The sequence below is a fragment of the Sminthopsis crassicaudata genome, chromosome 4, assembly GCF_048593235.1.
Source record: "Sminthopsis crassicaudata isolate SCR6 chromosome 4, ASM4859323v1, whole genome shotgun sequence".
Classification (NCBI taxonomy): domain Eukaryota; kingdom Metazoa; phylum Chordata; class Mammalia; order Dasyuromorphia; family Dasyuridae; genus Sminthopsis; species Sminthopsis crassicaudata.
Genome location: NC_133620.1, coordinates 62,340,180 through 62,364,181, shown reverse-complemented (window position 1 = coordinate 62,364,181; position 24,002 = coordinate 62,340,180). Strand labels below are relative to the sequence as shown.

At 33.8% G+C, this 24,002-nt stretch overlaps 1 protein-coding gene across 7 annotated transcripts in view; it reads right to left on the bottom strand.

Annotated features, from left to right (window-relative positions):
* The window catches only part of RABGAP1L (RAB GTPase activating protein 1 like), a 665,899-nt gene that overhangs the window by 243,206 nt on the left and 398,691 nt on the right, over positions 1–24,002 (bottom strand). For all 7 annotated transcript variants that reach the window (XM_074308401.1, XM_074308399.1, XM_074308403.1 and 4 more), the window contains 3 exons: positions 16,402–16,476; positions 6,306–6,431; positions 3,472–3,615 (listed from right to left, as the gene is read on the bottom strand). In XM_074308401.1, the coding sequence (XP_074164502.1) occupies positions 3,472–3,615; positions 6,306–6,431; positions 16,402–16,476 (345 nt within the window). The remainder of the gene's footprint in view (positions 1–3,471; positions 3,616–6,305; positions 6,432–16,401; positions 16,477–24,002) is intronic.

Below are 24,002 nucleotides of genomic sequence, written 5' to 3'. Positions count from 1 at the left end.
AAGGAAAAGAATTTACATTACTTGTTTTATATTTTAATAATTGATTACCTTCATACACACACACACACACACACACACACACACACACACACACACACGCACCCATAATCTTTTTAAAATCCAGCCAAAAACATCATGAACAAACATGGAAGGAATTAGAAGTATTGAAAATAAGGAGTACTGAATGTGTGGGTATTTTTATGAACCACGGAATTCTCAACTTTGCAGCTAGTCATGCTTAATATTTCTCATGAAAAAAGAAAAAATATTTTTAAATAAAACTTAGTGGCAGTCAATAATAATAATAGCTAGCATTTATTTTAAACTTTAAACTTGCAAAGCTCTTTACAAATATACTCTCATTTTGTACCCATAACAACCCTGGGAGGTAGGTACTATTATTGTCTCCATCTCACAGATAAGAAAGCTAAGGAAGATTTGGCCAGTGTCACCCTTAGAAGTGGCTGAGGTAATGTTTGAATTCAGATCCTCCTGGTTCCAACATCAGCTCCAGCCTTCATGCTACTTAGCTGCTTCTAGGAAAGCATTTGAAAATCTGATGGAAGGGAACAGGGATTTCTCTCTATACAATAAATTTTAGCTACTGACCCAGAATTCATACTGAAGCATCCCAGTTACCTTTTGGCAGGCTCAAGAAAGAGGTGAGTTTAGAATGGGCAATGTAGAATGGGAAGAATTTTGAGGGATCGGTGTCCTATAAACAGGACACTATCATGAACTACGGGTTCCAGAAGTCTGAGACCAAATTCACAAAATGAAATGTCATCCAAAGTGTGGAAAGTCAGAAATCTCAGGCTGGAAAACTAGCATGGTTAGCACAGGGAACAAAGCAGGGTTAAACAGCTGCTGCACATTGCTTTGACAAGGCTGAAACTGATTCCATCTCTTTTTAAAGTGGTCATGGATACCTTCTATCCAGGGTTCAAAGGAACCAGGTGAGACAGATGATAGCACTGGAGTACCCTTGTACCAGATGGCATATTGCTATACAATGTAGCCAGAACTGAGGGAGACCTTTTAACAACTATCTTCCCCATGGTGCTTTCAATATGCCAGCTACAACATGTATGGCGAAGCGACAGCTTCAACAATTTATTCTGCTACCTGGTTAAATTATGAGAGAAGAAAATCTGATCTCTTTCCTTCTGTGATTTAAGTTATGAGCTCCTAAGATAGGAAACTGAAGACAAATTAAATGTAACCAGAAGCTGGGAGCTTCACTAGGAGGAATCTAAGCACGGCATGAATGACCAGTTTATTTGTGCTGATAAAAAAACTCCTCAAATATCCTAAAAGTTTATTTTGTTAGGCAGTTGAAGCATTTATTCTTGAGACCAAATGCTACTTTCAAGAAAACTCTAAACATGCATGGGAACTACAGTTTTCTATCTTTCTTACACTATTGAAGTTTGGTGACATCTATCACTGCTGAGAAAGGGGAGAAAAGTCTAATAATGAGAAAATCCCATAACTATGTTTCCTTGGAAAACAAATTCTGGAAAATGTCTATAAGGAAAGATTCATCCCACTCTAGTTAGTACTATGATGCTATCCATTTTGAGGTTTTTCAGCACCCAAAAAGTTTAAATCTGCTCTAATTTAAGGGGTGAAAGATGCCTTTAAATTTCAAGAAATATTAGAAAAGGGGATTTCAATGTTGGGTTGTCAGTTAGCTTGTCAAGGCAAAAAGAAGCGCTAGAGGATCCTGGTATCTAATAAATATTAAAGATGGTGTTGGGGATAGGAAAGGGCAGTAAATACAGGACAGAAAAGTTCCTAAATCCCAACTAGCTAAAGAAAGACAAAGAATTAGAAATTTTCCAGTGAGGTCAATAGTAAAATTTTATCTACTTTAAAGTTGTAAAGAAACAGGCCATTAGTACAAAGTGTTTTGTTTTTGTTTTTTTTTTTTTTTTAAATAGACTGTTATATATGAATGCTATGGAATATTATTGTTCTAAAAGAAATGATAAGCAGGATGATTTCAGAGAGGCCTGGAGAGACTTGTATGACCTGCTACTAAGTGAAATGAGCAGAACCAGGAGATCATTATAAATGGCAACAGCAAAGATTATATGATGAGCAAGTCTGATGTATGTGGCTCTCTTCAACATTGAGATGATTCAGAGCAGTTCCAATGGTCTTATGACCAAAAGAGCCACCTACATCCAGAGAGAGGAGTGTGGAAACTGAATGTGGTTCACAACATAATATTTTCACTTTTTCTTGCTGTTTGCTTGCATTTTATTTTCTTCATTATTTTCTTTTCTGGTTTGATTAGATTTTTCTTGTACTGCAAGATAGTTGCATAAATTTATATGCATATATTGGATTTAATAAATATTTCTACCATGTTTAACATATATTGGACTACTTGCTATCTAAGGGAGGAGGGTGAGAGAAAGGGGGGAAACTGGAACACAAGATTTTGCAAGGGTTAATGTTGCAAAATTATCTATGCATATGCTTTGAAAAACAAAAAGCTTTGATAAAAAATACTGTAATGAAAAAAAAAAGATCCTTCTCCTATATTGTCTTTCATTTTCCCATATCATTTTAGAAAATAATGAATCTGGTTTCAAACTTATAATGCTCTTTCTGACTTTGGGAGAGCCCTAATTTCAAGCACCTTCATTCAGAAGAGAACTTTTTTTGGATTTTTTTCAATCTTTAATTTCATTTTTTCTTCCAACAAAAAGCATTATCAACTTTTGCTTCCTTTTTTCTTCTTGAAAGATGTTCTGCTCACCCAAACACCGCTTCTAAATGACTAAAAACATTTAAATCTTTTTGAAGAAAATGTGGGAAAGAATTGAGGGACTGCATGCTTTTTAGATATTAATATATTCTACCTAATAATCTGTTTCACTTTGTAAAAGAATCCTAAAATAAATGAGGTTGTAGAATAATATACTATCTCTTTTAGATTATGTGAGATTTTGAAAATCAACTTTTCCACATCTGGAACATTAGTTTATGAACCACATTATCTCATTACTTTACAGTGGCGTGTTGAATAGAGAGCTAGCCTCAAAAACAGGAAGACCCAGTTCCTGACCTGCCTCTGAAATATTGGTCATGTGATCTACACTGAATCTCTCAGTGCTCTAGGCAACTCAGAGACCTCAAATTGATAAAAATGTGCCAATCTGCAACCTGATAAATAAAGTGCAATTTTCTCTTATGAGAATAAAATTGCAGGTCCAGTCCCCACCCCTATAACTCACTGAAGTTTATGTCAATATTCATTAGTGACAAAACTATATTTTAAGAATATATCCTACAGTTGAAACAATATTTCTGCTCTATATTCCAAAATAGTGAACTGTTACTTCTTCTGACTTTCTGTCTTAAGTCAATAACTAAAGCACAGAAAACAAAAAAACTGTGAAATTTTCAAAATGAATTTTTTCTAGTTTGGCTTAGGTTTCTAAGATAGAGTCACTGTACCTCACAAAGCAGTAAGTCAATGATGTGGAAGACCATGCACAGGGGGAACTTGGCGGTGAAGAGAGTGAGAAACCACTGCGACGCATACATATGAGCCTCCAGGTTCAGGTCGCAGAAGTGGCTGTGCAGGTCTGGCAACTGCTCCTAGAATTTAAAGAGAAAAACTGAGGAAGGAGGAATTCAAGTCAGCAAATATTCATTTCATATCGACGAGGTACAAGGTGTGCTAGGCAATGGAAATGATGACAAAACAATATAATCCTCACTCTTAAGAACTCACAGCCTTCTATAGGGATATTACATTTACACAAACAAGAAGAAAACAAGGTGGGAAAGAAGTCAAGCTGCACAAGATTTTATTGCTGCCGATTTAGAATTTTATGGCAATACAGCCATTATTCCTCAACCCTAGTCCTGCTCAAAGGCCTCATAATGTAGAGGTGACTTTGTATTCTCCAAGGCTGTGCCAGCAAATCACAAGTTCTGGAAGGTTTTGTCAAATTTGACAGTACAGGCTCAGGAAAAGACTGTATTTGTTGTCCAAGGGAAGTCAAGCCAACGTATAGGAAGCTGAATGCTGCATTTTTTTGGCCCCAGCACTTCCCAAAGACTATCTGCTAAGTTATAGAATGATCTTTATCATTGAAGGGAGCATAAAAAGTAATGTAATCACAGATCCTCAAATTATTAAAACAATGAATTAAAGTTCATTTAATTATATTACCTGTAATACAACAAGGGGAATCAAAGGAGTTCTCCAGATCTACTCTGGTGAGAGCATACCCCATGGAACATACATGGAACTGAGCTGAATCACATGATCAGGGTTATATGACAATGGGATGTGGAAGTCAACTCTTGACTCTCCTTCAGCCTTGGGCACGTCTATCCTTGAAAGTGTCTGGGTGTGTTCAGAAAAGCTCCACAAACACTCCACAGCTTATGCTCCACACAGATTATGGAAGTTCCATTATAGGAGTATTTCTGTTATTACTTTAATAACCTTCTAAGATGTACCATTTCAGGAAACATCAGCAAAGTAACATAGGGTCAAGAGTTAAGAATATATAAACAGGCAAACTAATAAAATAAAGGTTTGTTATGAACACATCGTCTACATCATTTGTTCTTCAGAAAACCTTTATCCTTTGACAAAACAAGACTACATCTAAACTCCAATTCATGTTTTGATAGCCCCACCAATGATTTAATAACAAAATATATGAGAAACAATTGTATTCTTTCTTTTGATATCAACTATAATCAAAAATTGTAGAGAAGGGAAGCAGACTGCCACAGGAGGAAAACCTTGCTTGGAAACAGAACATTTGATTTCTAGTCCTATTTTTTGAATAAATTAATCCTTTTAATTTGAGCATAACATTTAGCCATTTTATGTCTCCATTTTCTTATCTATAAAAGGAAAGGATTGAATTGAATAATTTATTTTCCCAGCTCTAACTTTTTATGCTTCAATCAGTCTAGTTTCCAAACTATAGAATCATCATGATGACTTCTTCGGAACCTAGACAATTTCAATAACACATACAACAAATTTTATTTTGCTCTTTTAATAGTGCTATAGCATAACATCGTAAACCCAAACAACTATTGGAATTGTTTGAGTATGTTGTGGGGAACTATAGTGACCTTACATGAAAATTTCATTTTCTTTCTCCCAGGAAAATGAGTAAATGCTCACGTATTAAGAAGAAGTTAAAATGTATCTCTAAAAGCATGGAAAGCAAAATATGAGGCATTAAAACAGCTATTTCCATTATTTAAAAGCCAAGATAAAAATATAGATGCAAGCATTACATAGTTTCCATAATTAAATCATGGGGCACACATCAATTGTTGCACAGGGTGACTGTTTTAAAACTATCACAAATCCACATATACATTCTCCAGGTAGTTTAAGAGGGGTCCATTTTAAATGATCACATTGGAGACAGGTTATGTTACTAAAAATGCTAATGGAAGAAAATAGGTTATTTCATAATACTTCAGGACTATACGTAATAAGCTAAGTTAGGGAGATCAGAGAATTAAGCAATAACATTCAATATAATGTCTTAATTACATCTCATGAAGAAAAATATAAAAATCAACCCATATAAGATAGAGTCAAAAGCCATCAACCCATTATGTAATGCTTTATGTCTTCAGGTTATAAACCTTTCAACAGGATGAGTTTTTTTTTTCTATAAATGAAAACTTTAAAATGGCTGAAGGACCCCAAAAATTACAACTGATAGAATAAAATCTTAAAACATCTTGCTTCTTGAATGCTTAGAAAGATCCAAATTTATTATATTCTTTTTTCTTCTTAAATTTCTTAATGACCTTGTTCTTGAGTCTCACTAGACATTCACTTTTAACAGTGAATAGAGCCATGAGACTTGTGTGGGAAAAACTGAAAACATTTCCTGCTTCTAGACCTATATTTGGCCGGTGTACTTGTTAATTTGGGAAAAGCTGCTCACATTTTGAATGCTTTCTCTATAACTTTCCTTATTCTTTCACATCAATTGGGTAGCAATCTGGTAGTTAACAACTTTATAAAATGCTTCACCAATAAATGCACAAATAAAGTACATTTATTAAAATAAAAACCTTTAAAGTGTTAGATATAGTAAGTTTCAAAATATTAAGCACCAATTTAATGAAATTTACTTTCTAATGGGTATTAAGATTGATATAGAGATGCCATTTCTATCATCTGTACAATACCTGTCCTGTACAATACCTTTCTCCCTCTCCCTGGAGTATCCCAATAATGGTTTATCAAGTTCTCCTAACCAATAGATAAAAATAAATGATGCTCCACTTACCTGCATGAGCCGTTCCAGTTGATAGAATTTACAGTGAAGATCCTCAAAGTTATTTTTATAGAGATCCCTCAAGCCATAGTCATACATAATCTTCACCAAAACACAGAATGCCTGTTCTTCGGGCATCTAGAGGGGGGGAAAATACAATAAGTGATTGAGGACAATGAAGAGGAATTGCTTTCTTGTCTTATTTTGTGGTATAAATAGCTACAGGCCTTCATGAGAAATCAGTACTATATCTTCCCACAAAACAGTGATATAGAAAGTACTTTTTCTGTAAGGCCCCTAGATCCACCTTTTAAAATCTTTTTACCTCTTCAATGATGCTACTCTCCAAAAAAGTATTCACGCACCTCTTCCCTATAAAAATCTATCAGCAGAGGATTTGAAGCTTTTTATGCAGTTTGATAGAATGGAAGTTTCTTGAGGGAAAGGGACTTTTGTTTTTATATTTGGTTTTTTTTGATACTTAATTCAGGACCTGTCACAAAGAACTGCAATTGATAGATTGCCTCAGGAACTAAGAAATTAGTTATGGAGAGAATCAAAAAAGATGCACTCTTCCAGAAGGTGGGAATTTGAACCAAGTCTTAAATGAAGGCAGAAAAACTAACAGGTCACCTACAGAAGTCTTTCCTGAGCTGTCCACCTACTGCTGCCATCTCTCCTTTCCTCAAAACATTACCTTGTATTTTTGAAATATAATTTAAAAATGCATATATACATACAGACACAAACATACATCTCCTCTAAGAGAATGAAAACTCCTGAAGGGCAGGGACTGCTTAAATTTTGTTCTTATTAAACTTTAATACTTAGCATTTTTGTTTAGTTGTTTCAGTCACGACAGATTCTTCATGATTCCATTTGAAGATTTTCTTGGCAGAGATACTAGAATGGTTTGCCATTTACTTCTTCAGCTCATGTTACACATAAGGAATTGAGCAAATAGGGCTGAGTGATTTGTCCAAGATCACACAACTAGGAAATATCTGAGGCTGGATTTGAATACGAGTCTTCTTGATTCCAAGTCCAGTAATCCATCAATCAGCTATCCCAATACTTAGTATAGCACTTGACAACAGTGAGAACTTAATATGAGTTATATGGCAGCCCAATGGGAAAGTACTTTGAGAATATCAAGAAGCCCAAAATCTTATCAAATAAACAGCTACCCAGGGGCAGCTAGGTGGCGCAGTGGATGGAGCACCAGCCGTGAATTCTGGAGGAACCAAGTTCAAATCTGGTCTCAGACACTTAACATTTCCTAGCTGTGTGACCCTGGGCAAGTCACTTTACCCCAGCCTCAGGGGAAAAAAAATTTAAAAAAAAAAAAAAAAAGCAGCTACCCAATCTACTAGTCACCCAACTGTCATGAGCCATCCATCCATCAGAAGTGTACACATATTCAAAACCATCTAATTTGAAATGTACTTTGTCTAACTGTCTCTGTCACTTGCATTAGTCTATGAAATATTAAAAAAAATTAGAAAAAATAATCATCCTTTGTTTACATATGAGTCAGTCTAGCTGTCTTCAGACTAGGGAGGCTACAATTAAATGGTTAACAGAAAGTTGTAACTCAAGGTAAGTGGTGACATAGAAAGCACTATTATTATTGTTCAATTTATCATGACTCTAAGGAACAAACTGCTCATGGGTTTTCTTGGCAAAAACACTGGAATAGTTTGCCATTTTCTTCTCCAGTGGAATAAAGTCAACAGAGGTAGTAAGAGCCTAAGCTGGATTTGAACTCGGCTCTTTTTGACACCAGGCGCAGTGTTCTATCCACTGACGCACCTAGCTGCCTCCTAAAGTATAAGGGTGACATCAGTGAAAGCAAGGTACCAAATCTAAATCAATGACCTCCTAGATGGAAGTAATTTGTGATTGTGATCGTAAAGCTCTTGTCAGTTATCTCTAAAAAATCATGAAGCTTAGAAATGAAAAAAGTGCTACAGAACTGGAAATAGGTAGATCTCTCAACTTAAGATAGAAAAAGTAGAATCTATAAAATATTGGGATGGTAAGCTTGATTTCCAGGATGCATCATTAATTATTTTCTTAATGTTTTAACAAGATAAGGAGCCATCACTGAGTCAACACACCTTCATCAAGAACATGTCATGTTACAATAATGCTACTTTTTTGAGGGGAAGCTTCAGGAAGCTGGTAGATTGGAACAGGTTGGGGGGGGGGGGAGGATGAGCAGGATGTGTGTATATGGCATACCTGTATTTCAAAAGACATTTAACAAAATGTCTTTTATTTCTAGACTTGAAGAACATTATAGAAATAATAATCTAAATGACAGCAGTGAGGTGAATTTATAAATGGCTGAATGACTAGGTCTAAAGAGTAATTATTTTTTTAAAAAACTGCCTTCATCATACAGTCCTGTGGACTACAACTGACAGCTGCAACTCCCATGGTGCAGCACCTTTCCCACACCATCACAAAGACTTTGAGCAACTCAGGCTTATTCAGAGTTAATCACCTCAGAGACCAAGAAGATCACCTGGAGGATGAATACAAAGAGGATGTCTTTGTATCCCTAGCATAGAACATAATGCTTAACTGGAACTTAAGAAAATAAATGCTCTGGAGGAAAGTTGTGAAGTTGTGTTCACTAAGTTTACCACAAAACCATGCTTTCTAAAGCCCACTGGGTTCTCACTGCTATAAGGCAATCAATTAGGCTGGTTTTCCTCAAAGCTGTTCTAAATGTTCTCTTCTCTCCTAAATCTCTACTGCCATCAAGACAATACCCTTCTTTTCCTTTATCTTCCTATTTACAAGGCTTCTATGAGATTTCCTTATTTTCCTACCTCTATATTTCAAAGCCATTTTATACCTTCATTCGTCTTCTTTTCTTTTGCTCACATCGCTAAGGAACTCTCCAAATCTGACTCTCTGTTAAAGTTAATCTCTCTTCTTATGTCCTCCTTTCCATCTCTTCTTGGCTCTATTTAACTCTTAGATCCTCTACTCCCAACTTCAAGGTCTCCTGGCTCATGCCATTATCTCTTGCCCTGCAAACAAAACTCTGGACTATCTCATCCTCACATTATTGTTCAACAACGTTACTGAAACCATCAAGCACTAATCAGTTGAAACTAATAACCTTTCCTCAGTCCTCACCATACTTTTCTTCTTTGTAGTTTTTGATCAGTCCTGCTGAACAAAGCTTCTCTTTGAATACTGTCTCCTCCCTTTGAACCCTGAGACATTACTCCCTCCTATCTCCTGCCTGTTTGCACAGCTATGAGTATAAGCCATCTGTTAAAGTACGTTTTAGTGACATCTGAGTGTTTGTGTTGCATGAGAATTACATAAAGGTAGGGATTATCTCATTTTTTTGTCAGTATCCCCAGAACCGAACAGTGTCTTGAACACAGAGAAGCTTAATAAATGCTGAATTAAATTTAATTGAGTTCCCTAATTCAGGCTTCATCACTACCTGCCTATGATACTATAATTGCTTCCTAATTGGTCTCCCTGCCTGAAGTTGCTTCACTTTCTAATTTATTCTCTTTATATTGATATAATTAATTAACTGTAAGGCGCTCTCTCTCTCTCTCTCTCTCTCTCTCTCTCTCTCTCTCTCTCTCTCTCTCTCTCTCTCTCTCTCTCTCTCTCTCTCTCTCTCAACTCAAGGTTCCAAAGGCCCAAACCAACTCAAATGCCACTATCTACACAAAGCCATTCTCCATCTATAAAATTGTTAGTGCTTCCCACCCTCAAAATTACTTTATATTTCTTTTGCACTAGTTTTTATATTTACTTATTTGGGATTTTTTTTTCTTCTAGTAAAACATAAGCTCTTCAGGGCATGGACTATCATTTTTATCTTTGTATCCTTAGTGCTTTGCACTACACTTGACACATAGTAGGTTCTTAGATCACAGATTTTAGGTTTATAGATTTTGAACTGAAAAGAACCTTAACGGTGATATAACAATAATTATTATAATTATAATAGGAGCTAGCATTTCTATAGTATTTTAAGGGTTGCAGTACGCTCTACAAATACTACTTACAACAACACTATTAGAGGCAGTTATCATTATTATCCCCATCATTTTGTATTTGTGTATGTCTTATCAGCTCTACATGATAATAAACTTATATAATTATAAACAGACCTGCGACAGCCTTACTTTGTGCAAGACCTGTCTACAAGGTTATAAATTCCTACACTAAAACGAACAATTTTCATAAGGCATAACAGTTTTACAGTGTTACCTTACAGTTTTACAGAAAAGGAAACAGAGGCTGAGAGACATTAGTGATCTATCTAGGGTCATACAATTAGCAAGTGTCTGAGTCAGGATTTGAACTCAAGTTTTTTTTCCATTTCCATAGCAAGCTTTCTCACTAACCATCCCATGTAGCTGCCAAATCACTTTGTATATGAGAAGCTGAGACAAAAAAAAAAATAGTGAAGTAGATTCATGAATGTAGGAATTTCCTCTACCAATGAAGACTTTAAATCAACATGCCTATTCATGCTATGGGACTCCTGACTCTAAGGCTAGTTCCCTATCTAATCTATGTCATGCTGTCTTAAACAAGACAACTGCTGTTAATGAATAATAATTAGAAAAATAAGTATGTTGTTCAACAGCAAACAAAAATAAAATATAAAAAGACAAGAAAAATCAGGTTATCTTAACAAGAGAGTAATTTCCTACTCATTATTAAACATTTTAGGAAACTAGGGATTTAGCTTATTTTAGTATCAATTCAGAAGACACTTCTTGTAGACACTATCTCTCTTCAGAGATTTCCATCTATTCAAATACAATAATTAATTTGTATATTAGGACATATACAACTATGATCTTAGAAATAAAAGTACTGAAATAAAATAATATGGTCTTATTCTACTTTGAGACTATTATCACTGTCACCAGTGATAGCAGCATTGTGGCTAGTGTCATATAAGTATGGTACACACTGTAAAGTGTTTTATTTCTCTTACATAGTGACAGGCTGCAATGACCAGTCTATACATTATCCCAATTATATTTGCAATGTAAATAAAGGACATAACCCACACATACACATGCACACAGTGACTATGGCCTTGGGACACATGAATTCTTACTAAGTCAGTCTGAGAATAAGAAACCATGATTTTGACCTTAGAATCAAATTCATATTAAAAAAAAAAAAAAGCAAGCTAACAAGCATAGCTAATTACAACAAAAATAACCAGAAACTTTATAATGAATGAAGATTTATAGATACCATTATTTCAAAGTATTAGAAGTGGAACAATACCTATGCATGAGCAAACACAAACAAAAGGAACATTCTAGCTTTCAAAGAGTTAAAATATAATTAGGATAATAGAACACACACAAAAATAAATACAAGCACAAAAAATGATACAAGCAAAATCGGAGAAGAGAAATAATATTAACAAAGTTGGAGAATTTGTAATGATTTGATGCAAGAGACACCATATGAACTGCATATTAACAGAGGACGAAGTTTCTGAGTATGAAAAAAGACAATGGAAGTTCATTCCTGAAATGTAAGACAGATTATGCAAACAAAGAAACAATGTAATTTGTTGACAAACTCTTTCCAAAGGAAATAGTAGTTTCAATTGACTGAGTGAGAAAATAAGTGCCTCAATTAGGGAAAATATCTACAGACCTCTTAGAAACCCTACAATCACATTTTGAACAAGGGAAGAGAATTTTTAAGCATATCTGGAATATAGCCCCAAAATAATAAAGATTCTGAAATTCTGAACTTAATTCTCTTCATGTTCTAATTGTTGTACTTTACTTTATTTCTTTGGAGGTATTAAATTTGCCTACTTGTAAGAAAGATTGGGTAGCAATTCATATTTTAGAGATGTGCAACCTTATGTTAACTTTTGAATCTTCCTAGGTTCATTCAAAAAAATTAGTGATTCTTTTGTTTGTAACTAGGAAGCACGTAAACTCATGTCAATAAAAGTTAGAGTAAAAAAGATTAAATGGTTATTTAATTCAAGGGCGAAAATATTTAGATCCTCAATAAAATATAAATATTGTTTAATTTTTTTCTGAAATCAATGAGAGAAAATGTATCCAAATGGATTTTAGTCAATTCTAAAATGGAAAACAGAATACTTGGAATAGTATTTAATTCCATCTGAAATCCAAATGTTAATTACTAATTTATTGAAACTACATCAATTGAATCCAATAACACTTATCTTTAGTGTGAAACTTCATGGGAAAAGGGGAATAATATCTTAATATCATTCACTAGTCTTAAATATCTCACTCACTGTGTATTTCCTCCCTCATATGCTGTGAATATAAAATACAAATCAAAACAGATCTAGGGGAAAAAACACTATTAAGAAAAGAATTCTTTGACAATGATTAATATGAAGCTGCCAACAATGTTTAGAAGCAACAGTCTATGTAGCTGATAAAAAAAAAATTTAGCTTGTAATTCATCTCCCTGTAACCTAATATAAATCACTTAGTTCATCTATTTTTTAAGGAATCCTATATTTTGCAACATGTTATATGTGGCATTTTTTTTTAAAAAGAATACAGTTAACTTCCAAATTAGTGGGTCTAATTTAAATAATATTCTAATTTTAGCTGAAAGGTACTCTATGTGGATGATAGACATTAACTATGAGCAGAACATTACAAAATTTACAATCCTGAAATGATGTTAAAATCATCCAATATCTAATTTTTTCAAAAAGGCACTTCAATACTTTGTAGTATCTCAGATTATTATAAATATTAATTATCTCTATAAGGAACTGCTGATATCAATGAAGGTGTAAGAACCACAGAACAAGAGAAAGTTAAACTGTGATCAAGCTGATATATGATCTATCCCAAAAGTTCTTCAGGTCTATGAACTTAAAAATAATTTTTTTTGATAATTGCATTCAATTTAATGGATTTACTTTGTATTCCTATATATTCTCTCTTCCACATTTACAAATATTTTTCTGAGAAGGGGTTAACAGGTTTTATGAGCTTCCTCCAGACAGATGACACACAAAAACGTTAAGATGTGCAGATGCAACCTAACTACATCTCATGTAGATGAAGAAAGTAAAAGAGAAAAGGATTTGTCCAAGTTATAAGTACAGGTAGCAAAATAAGAGAGCCAAGTTTTAAAACTAGGTATTTTCATAATTTCCCCCTTAGAAAACAAAATAACTACACCAACTTTTAAGGATCTGGAAGAAAACTGATAGAAACTACCAAAGCACAACTCTTTATCATGAAGAAAGAGATATCTCACCTACTAGAGTAAGCTGGCTGAAAACAGTTACTTTTGTCAAATGGTACAAAGTATCCTCAATCTATCCAAAACTCATACGATTTTTCTAATCATCCAATTAATGATTAAAGATGCTTTACTGATAATGTAATATAATGTCAAAGGTCTTATATCATCAATTTGTTCTTTATTCCTTTCTTTCAAAATCAGGCATCACATTCACTGAACCAAAAAATAAATTGTTCATGTGATTCTATTGCTAAGACCCTTAGAGATAAAAAGAAAAGTAAATTAACGATATGTACAAAATATTTACAGCCGCTTTATTCATAATGGAAAAACTTGGAAGCAGTCTTTATATCCCTCAATTTGAGGATAGGAGAATAAAATCAGGAGAGGATATCAGGATGTCACAAAAATAACAGAGAAGATATTTGTAAAAAAAAAAAAAAAAAAAGGAAAGGTCATTAGAAGCAGAATAGAATGTAGACTGCCTTTAGCTCTGTATTTTTAAGAAAGAAAAAAAGCTTCAGACAAATTAACAAAAGGACATAAAGCATATACAATATTTGTTTGGTTGTCATTTGTGAATCTGTTTAACTTTTCTTAGGATGCACATGATTTTGCCTTGGGGGTTATAACTAAAAATTAGCTTTATGTATAGTTCAACAACTTAAAAGTATGGCATGGTGGCTATGTAGTTGGGGACTTTGAATTAGGAGGACCTAGGTTCAAGTCCCGTTTCCAATATTCACAAGTTGTGAGAACCCTAGCAAATGGCTTTACCTTTTAAGCCTCGGTTTTCTCATCTATAAAATGGGGTTAATAATACTGACAGCCAATCAAATCAAGTATAATATTTATAAAGTGGTAGCATAATGCTCAGCACATAGTAGCTATTTAATAAAAACTTGTTTCTCTTCCCCCATCTCTTCTTCTCTTTAAGGATTAAAAAGACCAAAGTTGGAATAATGACAAACTTAGAATACTGTAGATTTATGCCATCTCACAATAATAATACCCTTGTAAAAGCCCAATCTACTCATTGTTCATATAATGAGAGAGAGAAAATAGCAAAGTAATGGAATTATAGTTAGGGCCTTCACATGTCCTAAGACTGAAGCAGAGAAATAAAGTATCTTATTTGTAGTACAGCAGGGAGGCCAATGTCATTGGATGGGAGGGTATGTGTTGAGTAGTAAGGTGTAAGAGGACTAGCAAGGTAGAAGTTGATTAGGTTGTGAAGAATTTTGAATTCCAAGCAAAGTATTTTATATCTACTCTTAAGAGGCAAAAAAAGGCACTGGAGCTTATTGACTATGTTAATTAGCTTGACATAGAACAGGGCAGAGTATTCCTCTTTGTTCTTATTTCACAAGAAGAAAGGATACACTAAGGGAAAACAATCAGAAATATCAATACCTCATATGGCAGAATGCTTCAACAGAGAAACAAGCATGAACAGGGAGAATAAGAGGGAATTTATAAGAAGGCAGGGTAAGAGGGGAAGTAGTTATAAGTAAAACAAACTTCAAATTCACAAAGGGATCACACAGAGAATTTTAAATGAAGAAAAATAAAGCATAAGAATCAGGAACTGGAGTCTGGATTAGGAGAGAAGAGGAAAACTAGGGGAATTAAAACATTATTTAATGATTACTTGTTGTTAGTCATTTCAGTTCTAACTCTTTATGACACCATTTGGGGGTGTCTTGGCAAAGATTCTGGAATACTTTGCCTTTTCCTATTTCAGCCCATTTTACAAATGAAGAAACTGAGGCAAACAGGATTAAATGACTTGCCCAAGGTCACATAATTTATAAGTGTCAGAGCAGATTTGAACTCAGAAAAGTGAATCTAACTTCAGGACCTGAACTCTATACACTGTGACACTTAAAGATGCTTTTCATAGTCCTTTTTTAAAAAAAGAAAAAACATTTTCTTTACAAAGAACATTATTTTGTAAAGATGGGGTACTTGGGCAATAAGAAAAAAGGCATAAAAGGATATAATGAAAGGAATCTTAAAATTAAAATTCATATCAATAGATAAATGGGACTAATTCACTCATACAATGGAAGAGGGAAACAGAATGGAATCAAACAATATGTTGTTTACAAGAAACATACGTGAACCATAATGACTTACTCAGAACTAAAATGAGGATCAGGAGAATTTAATGCTTAAGGTGAAATCAAAAAAGCAGAGGAAGAAATCGTAATTTTCAACAAGACATTAAGGAAAAAAAACAGACATGGTTAGATGAGATAAGCAGGAAAAGTACAGAAGTACTATAAGTAATGGCAACTACATAAAAATAATGCTCAGAGGTACCATAAATAATGACATCTACAGTTATTGTTATATAAATAACAATGAAATAACAACTATAGTTATACACATACACTCCAAATAGTTCTTAAAGAAAACACTATATATATTATAATGAGAAATAGAAATCAAAATACAATAGAGACTTGTGTCCCCTTTCAGATCTTAAAGACCTGAAAATTTAGAAAAATTAGATATAAGTATCTGAAGAAAACTAAATAAGAAATTAAAACTATATATATTTCTCAGCTAAAAATGACACCTTTGCAAAAATTGACTGTGTGGTACATTATAAAAATATCAAAAGTAAATAAATAAAAATCATTCCAGATCAATAATTTAGAATCTTAACAAACAGTTCCAGTGTGAAAAATTTGGGTAAGAACAAGGAAATGTCCTATTATGAAAATTTTACATACAATCTTTATTAGGAAAAATGCCATAAATGACAAAGGAAGAGTGTTCTTGAAAGTAGTTTAATTTTTTAATAGGATAATTTACTCACATGGAGCAGTAGTACGGCAGCAAGAAAAGACTGTCCTTGGCAATATCCAATATCTTCATCATAGACAGAGTAAGCCTAGATGAAGAGAAGATGAAAGAAACAAGAATTAAAATGTTATTACCAATGATGTATTTTGACATTAAGGTCTTCTTATGTACCTGAAATGTTAAATACACCAACCAGGCCATTTAGGGAGCTGAGAGAGGAAGAATGGTGAGAAAGAAGAGCCAGAAGGTATCTAAATGGCCAGTCATTTTTTTTATTGTGACATTAGTTCCCATTATACCATCTCCTCAAATGCAATAAGTACACCACAATTGCTGTTATTCTCAAATGATATCAAAGGTGTAAATAAAAATATTAAGGGAGGTAAGTAAGTCTCTTCTAGATCTCAAAAGACAATGTAAAAAATTGAATTGTAACCCAGAGACTTTCCGAGTAGCTCAATTACTATCTAAAGAGTTCTCTGTAAGAAAAACCCAATCCCCTTGGATTGGCAAATTCTAGGATCCATTTGAGGATTATTGTATCAATATGACTGGGTTATTATGTAATCTGTTTTTGTTTCCTCATTCTTAAAAGTACAGATTTTTATCTCACAGAGCTACTATAAAGACCAGAGGACATGACATATAAAGTAATTGCAAACTTTAAAGTATCAGATACCATAATTATTATTTTTTTGAGATGGGGTGGAAGGGCTCAATTAAAAAGCAGAAGGAGTAGGGTTTCACCTTCCAAAATGAGCTTGTCTAAGATGTTTCCCCTCTCCCCTATCCAAAGATCATACATATATAGGGTATTTGGAAAGTCTTAGAGCTAGGTCCCTGTTAGTGTACATAATGAATCCCCGGCAATGGTCCCACCTATTCAAGTTTGCATATTCTAAGTTATAATTATATAAACTGTAAAGATGGGGTTATATAAAACACAGTAACTGATTCAAGCACAACAGAAACATTGAGTATACTTCAAATAATCTTCCCATTATAGGTTCTAAACCTAGCTATTAAACCTTAATAACTACTAAAAACAACTTTTAAGTTACTAAAGTTTAAAACTTCATTAAGCCTTTTGGAATAATTTATGTTTAAACCTGAAAGAGAGGTACCTCAATGGTCACAGAATCTATCACCCTCATTTTAACGATGAAAAAAATCAAGGCACCAAAAGCTTGTTAAGTGCTTTAATAAGTTCATCCAGATAGTAAATCGTAGTCATAGTTTAAACACAGTTCCATTGGCTCCAAATTTAGCAAGCTTTCTATTGTCTTTCACCATCATCTCAAAGTGGCTTCAGGATTAGAATGAATCTTCCTACAATTCAATTCAAGAATTAATCCTCACCACTAGAGTTCGACAGGCATCCTTCTACAGAGAACACAACCATCCAATATGGTAGTCAATAATACTCTTATGTGCATACACCATCATGCATACTCTGAACAAACAAATTTCTAATAAGCCTATAAGACATTTGGTATGTAGCCAAATGGTAAGGGAATAAGAAGATTTGCTATCTCATACCGAAGGCACAAAACTGTCATATAATGAATACAGCTTAAGCATCACCTATTTTTCTTCTCAGTCAACAGAAATTAATTTAAATTACATGCTTAATTGATTCCTAATTTTCAAAAAAAAAAAAAAAGTATCCTTTCCAAACAGCTGTGGTTGTTTGTTTTTTTAAACCAAAAGTAAGCTGGATTGTTTCTAGGATTTTGTGATTATTTATGGTAAGCTAAACAGAACAAAATAAAGTAGAATGGCAACTCATTCACAAATTATCATGAATACTACGTAAATATATAGAGGATATGCTTTTTGAAAATGTAAGAGGACAGTCAAGATTTTGAAAATTATATTCTATAACAGATCACATCTTTCCAGTGACAAAATTGACTGAAAGGTATAGAGAAGGTAGTTGCTACAATAAGTCATTTTAAAGACTGAAATGAGGCAAAACAACTGTGTACACCATGTACACAATATTGCACATATGTATCTGCTCCTATTTATAAGCAGGTAAGGGGCATAATAAATAGGATGCTGGGTCTGGACTCAGATAGATCAGATTTCAAATTTGCCCTTAGAAACTTGTTAGCCAAGTGATTTTGCTCCATTTGCTTCAATTTTCTCTATTGTAAACCAGAGGATCATAGTAGCATCTACCCTCCAACATTACTGTAAGGGTCAAATGAGATAATATTTGTAAAGCACTTAGCATAGTGCCTGGTACACAGTAGATACTATATAAATACTAGCTAAATTACTGCTGTTGTAATTTCAGATATAAATATTATGGGATGAATAATCAAGTCATATAAAGACATTAGGAAAGTTTCAAATAAAGGGATATATGTACAGATATAGATTCAGATAGAGTAGATTTCATATGTGTTATATCACAGGCTACTTCATTTCTATGAAATTAGATCTTTTTTTCTTTCTTCATTTGTTTCTTTGTGATAACCAACTACCAACTTTTACATGAAATAAAATTTATTACTGTATGTGACTAGATAGATTTATACCAATTAATTTTTAATTACTCCATCTCAAAAGATCTATGTGGTCTGTTCATAAATAAATCTACACACCTGTTTACTTTTTTTTTTTTTTTTTTTTTTTTTTTTTAATTTTTTATTTTACTTTATAATTATAACATTTTTTAACAGTACATATGCATGGGTAATTTTTTACCACATTATCCCTTGCACTTACTTCTATTCAGATTTTTTCCCTTCCTCCCCCAACCCCCTCCCCCAGATGGCAAGCAGTCTTATATATGTTAAATATATTACAGTATAATTTAGATACAATATATGTGTGTAGAACCGAATTTTTTTGTTGCACAGGAAGAATTGGATTCAGAAGGTAAAAATAACAGTTTACATTCATTTCCCAGTGTTCCTTTTCTGGATGTAGCTGGTTCTGTCCATCATTAATCAATTGGAATTGGATTAGTTCTTCTCTATGTTGAAGAAATCCACTTCCATCAGCATACATCCTCGTACAGTATCATTGTTGAAGTGTATAATGATCTTCTGGTTCTGCTCGTTTCACTCAGCATCAGTTGATGTAAGTCTCTCCAAGCCTCTCTGTATTTCTCCTGTTGGTCATTTCTTATAGAACAATAATATTCCATAACATTCATATACCATAGTTTACCCAACCATTCTCCAATTGATGGACATCCATTCATCTTCCAGCTTCTAGCCACTATGAAAAGGGCTGCCAGAAACATTTTGGCACATACAGGACCCTTTCCCTTCTCTAGTAGTTCCTTGGGGTATAAGCCCAGTAGTAGTATGGCTGGGTCAAAGGGTATGCACATTTTGATAACTTTTTGGGCATAATTCCAGATTGCTCTCCAGAATGGTTGGATTCTTTCACAACTCCACCAACAATGCATCAGTGTCCCAGTTTTCCCACAGCCCCTCCAACATTCATCGTTATTTGTTCCTGTCATCTTAGCCAATCTGACAGGTGTGTAATGATACCTCAGAGTTGTCTTAATTTGCATTTCTCTGATCAATAGTGATTTGGAACACTCTTTCATATGAGTGGAAATAGTTTTAATTTCATCATCTGAAAATTGTCTGTTCATATCCTTTGACCATTTATCAATTGGAGAATGGCTTGATTTCTTATAAATTAAAGTTAATTCTCTGTATATTTTGGAGATGAGGCCTTTATCAGAACCTTTAACTGTAAAAATTTTTTCCCAATTTGTTACTTCCCTTCTAATCTTGTTTGCATTAGTTTTGTTTGTGCAGAAACTTTTTAATTTGGTGTAATCAAAATGTTCTATTTTGTGATCAATAATGGTCTCTAGTTCTCCCTTGGACACAAACTCCTTCCTCCTCCACAAGTCTGAGAGGTAAACCATCCCATGTTCCTCCAATTTATTTATGATTTCGTTCTTTATGCCTAAATCTTGGACCCATTTTGATCTAATCTTAGTATGTGGTGTTAAATGTGGGTCCATGCCTAGTTTCTGCCATACTAATTTCCAGTTTTCCCAGCAGTTTTTGTCAAATAATGAATTCTTATCCCAAAATTTGGGATCTTTGGGTTTGTCAAAGATTAGATTGCTATTTTTATTCACTATCTTGTCCTGTGAACCTAACCTATGCCACTGATCAACTAGTCTATTTCTTAGCCAATACCAAATGGTTTTGGTGACTGTTGCTTTATAATATAGCTTTAAATCAGGTACACTTAGACCACCTTCCTCTGACTTTTTTTTCATTAGTTCCCTTGCAATTCTCGACCTTTTATTCTTCCATATGAATTTTGTTGTTATTTTTTCTAGGTCATTAAGATAGTTTCTTGGGAGTCTGATTGGTATCGCACTAAATAAATAGATTAGTTTGGGGAGTATTGTCATCTTTATTATATTCGCTCGGCCTATCCAAGAACATTGAATATCTTTCCAATGATTTAAATCTGACTTTATTTTTGTGGCAAGTGTTTTGTAATTTTGCTCATATAATTCCTGACTCTCCTTTGGTAGATATATTCCCAAATATTTGATACTGTCGACTGTTATTTTGAATGGAATTTCTCTTTGTATCTCTTGCTGTTGGATTGTGTTGGTAATGTATAAAAATCCTGAGGATTTATGTGGATTTATTTTGTATCCTGCGACTTTGCTAAAATTCTGAATTATTTCTAATAGCTTTTTAGCAGAGTCTTTGGGGTTCTCTAAGTATACCATCATGTCATCTGCGAAAAGTGACAATTTGATTTCTTCATTTCCTACTCTAATTCCTTGGATCTCTTTCTCGGCTCTTATTGCCAAGGCTAGAGTTTCTAGTACTATATTGAATAGTAATGGTGATAGTGGGCAACCTTGTTTCACTCCTGATCTTACAGGGAAAGGTTCTAGTTTATCACCATTACATATGATGTTTACTGAAGGTTTTAAATATATGCTCCTTATTATTTTAAGGAATAGTCCATTTATTCCTATACTCTCAAGCGTTTTTAGTAGGAATGGATGTTGGATTTTATCAAATGCCTTTTCTGCATCTATTGAGATTATCATATGGTTTTTATTAATTTGATTATTAATATGGTCAATTATACTAATAGTTTTCCTAATATTAAACCATCCCTGCATTCCTGGTATAAATCCCACTTGGTCATAGTGTATTATCCTGGGGATGATTTTCTGAAGTCTATTTGCTAATATCTTATTTAAGATTTTAGCATCAATATTCATTAAGGAAATTGGTCTATAGTTTTCTTTCTCAGTTTTCGATCTACCTGGTTTAGGTATCAGTACCATGTCTGTGTCATAGAAGGAATTTGGTAGGACTCCTTCAATCCCTATTTTTTCAAATAGTTTACATAGCATTGGAGTTAGTTGTTCTTTAAATGTTTGGTAGAATTCACCTGTAAATCCATCTGGTCCTGGGGACTTTTTCTTAGGAAGTTGGTTAATAGCTTGGTCTATTTCTTTTTCTGAGATGGGACTATTTAGACTACTTACTTCTTCTTCTGTTAATCTGGGCAAGCTATATTTTTGAAGGTATTCTTCCATTTCATTTAAGTTATCGAATTTATCGGCATAAAGTTGAGCAAAGTAGCTCCTAACTATTGTTCTAATTTCCTCTTCATTAGTGGTGAGTTCACCCTTTTCATTTTCAAGACTATCAATTTGCTTTTTCTCTTTCCTTTTTTTAATCAGGTTTACTAAGGGTTTGTCTATTTTGTTGGTTTTTTCATAAAACCAACTCTTAGTTTTATTAATTAATTCAATAGTTTTTTTACTTTCAATTTTATTAATCTCACCTTTTATTTTTTGAATTTCAAGTTTTGTGTTTGTCTGGGGGTTTTTAATTTGTTCCTTTTCTAGCAATTTTAGTTGTAAACCCAATTCGTTGGCCCTCTCTTTCTCTATTTTATGCAGGTAGGCCTGTAGAGATATAAAACTTCCCCTAATTACTGCTTTGGCTGTATCCCACACATTTTGGTATGATGTCTCATTATTGTCATTTTCTTGGGTGAAGTTATTAATTATGTCTATGATTTGTTGTTTTACCCAATCATTCTTTAGTATAAGATTATTTAGTTTCCAATTATTTTTTGGTCTATTTTCCCCTGGCTTTTTATTAAATGTTATTTTGATTGCATTATGGTCTGAAAAGGATGCATTTACTATTTCTGCCTTACTGCATTTGATTTTGAGGTTTTTATGCCCTAGTATATGATCAATTTTTGTATAGGTTCCATGAACTGCTGAGAAGAAAGTATATTCCTTTCTGTCTCCATTTAGCTTTCGCCAAAGATCTATCATATCAAACTTTTCTAGTATTCTATTTACCTCTTTGACTTCTTTCTTATTTATTTTGTGGTTTGATTTATCTAATTCTGAGAGTGCAAGGTTGAGATCTCCCGCTATTATAGTTTTGCTATCTATTTCCTCTTGCAGCTCTCTTAATTTCTCTTTTAAGAATTTAGATGCTGCACCACTTGGTGCATACATGTTTAATATTGATACTGCTTCACTATTGATGCTTCCCTTTAGCAGGATATAATGCCCTTCCTTATCTCTTTTAATTAGATCAATCTTTGTTTTTGCTTGATCTGAGATGAGGATGGCTACTCCTGCTTTTTTGGTTTTGCCTGAAGCATAATAGATTCTGCTCCACCCTTTTACTTTTAGTTTGAATGTCTCATCCTGTTTCAGGTGTGTTTCCTGTAAACAACATATAGTAGGATTCTGACTTTTAATCCAGTCTGCTAACTGCTTCCTCTTTATGAAGCAGTTTGCCCCATTCACATTTATGGTTAGAAGGATTAATTCTATATTGCTTGCCATCCTATTAACCCCTGCTTATGCTTTTCCCCTTTCCTTCCCTTTTACCCTCCTATCCAGTATTAAACTGGTAAACACCACTTGCTTTTCACAGCCCTCCCTTTTTAGGATCCCTCCCCCACCTTAAAGATCCTCCCCTTATTTTACCCCTTTTCCTCGAAATTACTGTATTCCCTTCCCCTTAGCTTACTCCTTCCCTTTCACTTTTCAATGAAGTGGAAGAAGTTTCACCATAAATCGAATATGTCTATTGATACACGCTATGTTCATCTCCCTCCTTTCTTTCTCTCAGATATAATAGGTTACCTTTGCCTCTTCATGAGATGTAGTACCACCACTTTATACTTTTTTATGATATAATCTCCTTTCCACCTCTATTTTCTAAGACAAATTGTACATATGTTCTTTACATATTTTTTTGACAGAAGTATAGTTCTCAAGATTTCTTTTTACCTTTTTTAGAAGTCTCTTGAGTTCTGTATTTGAAGATCAAATCTCTTATGTAGGTCTGGTTTTTTCATCAAAAATAGATGGAATTCATTTATTTCATTAAATGTCCATCTTCTTCCCTGGAAAACGATGCTCATTCTTGCTGGGTAAGTTATTCTTGGCTGCATACCAAGTTCCTTAGCCTTTCGGAATATCATGTTCCAGGCCCTGCGTTCTTTTAATGTGGATGCTGCTAGATCCTGTGTTATCCTTATTGTGGATCCTCCATATCTGAATTGTTTTTTTCTAGCAGCTTCCAATATCTTTTCCTTTGTCTGATGGTT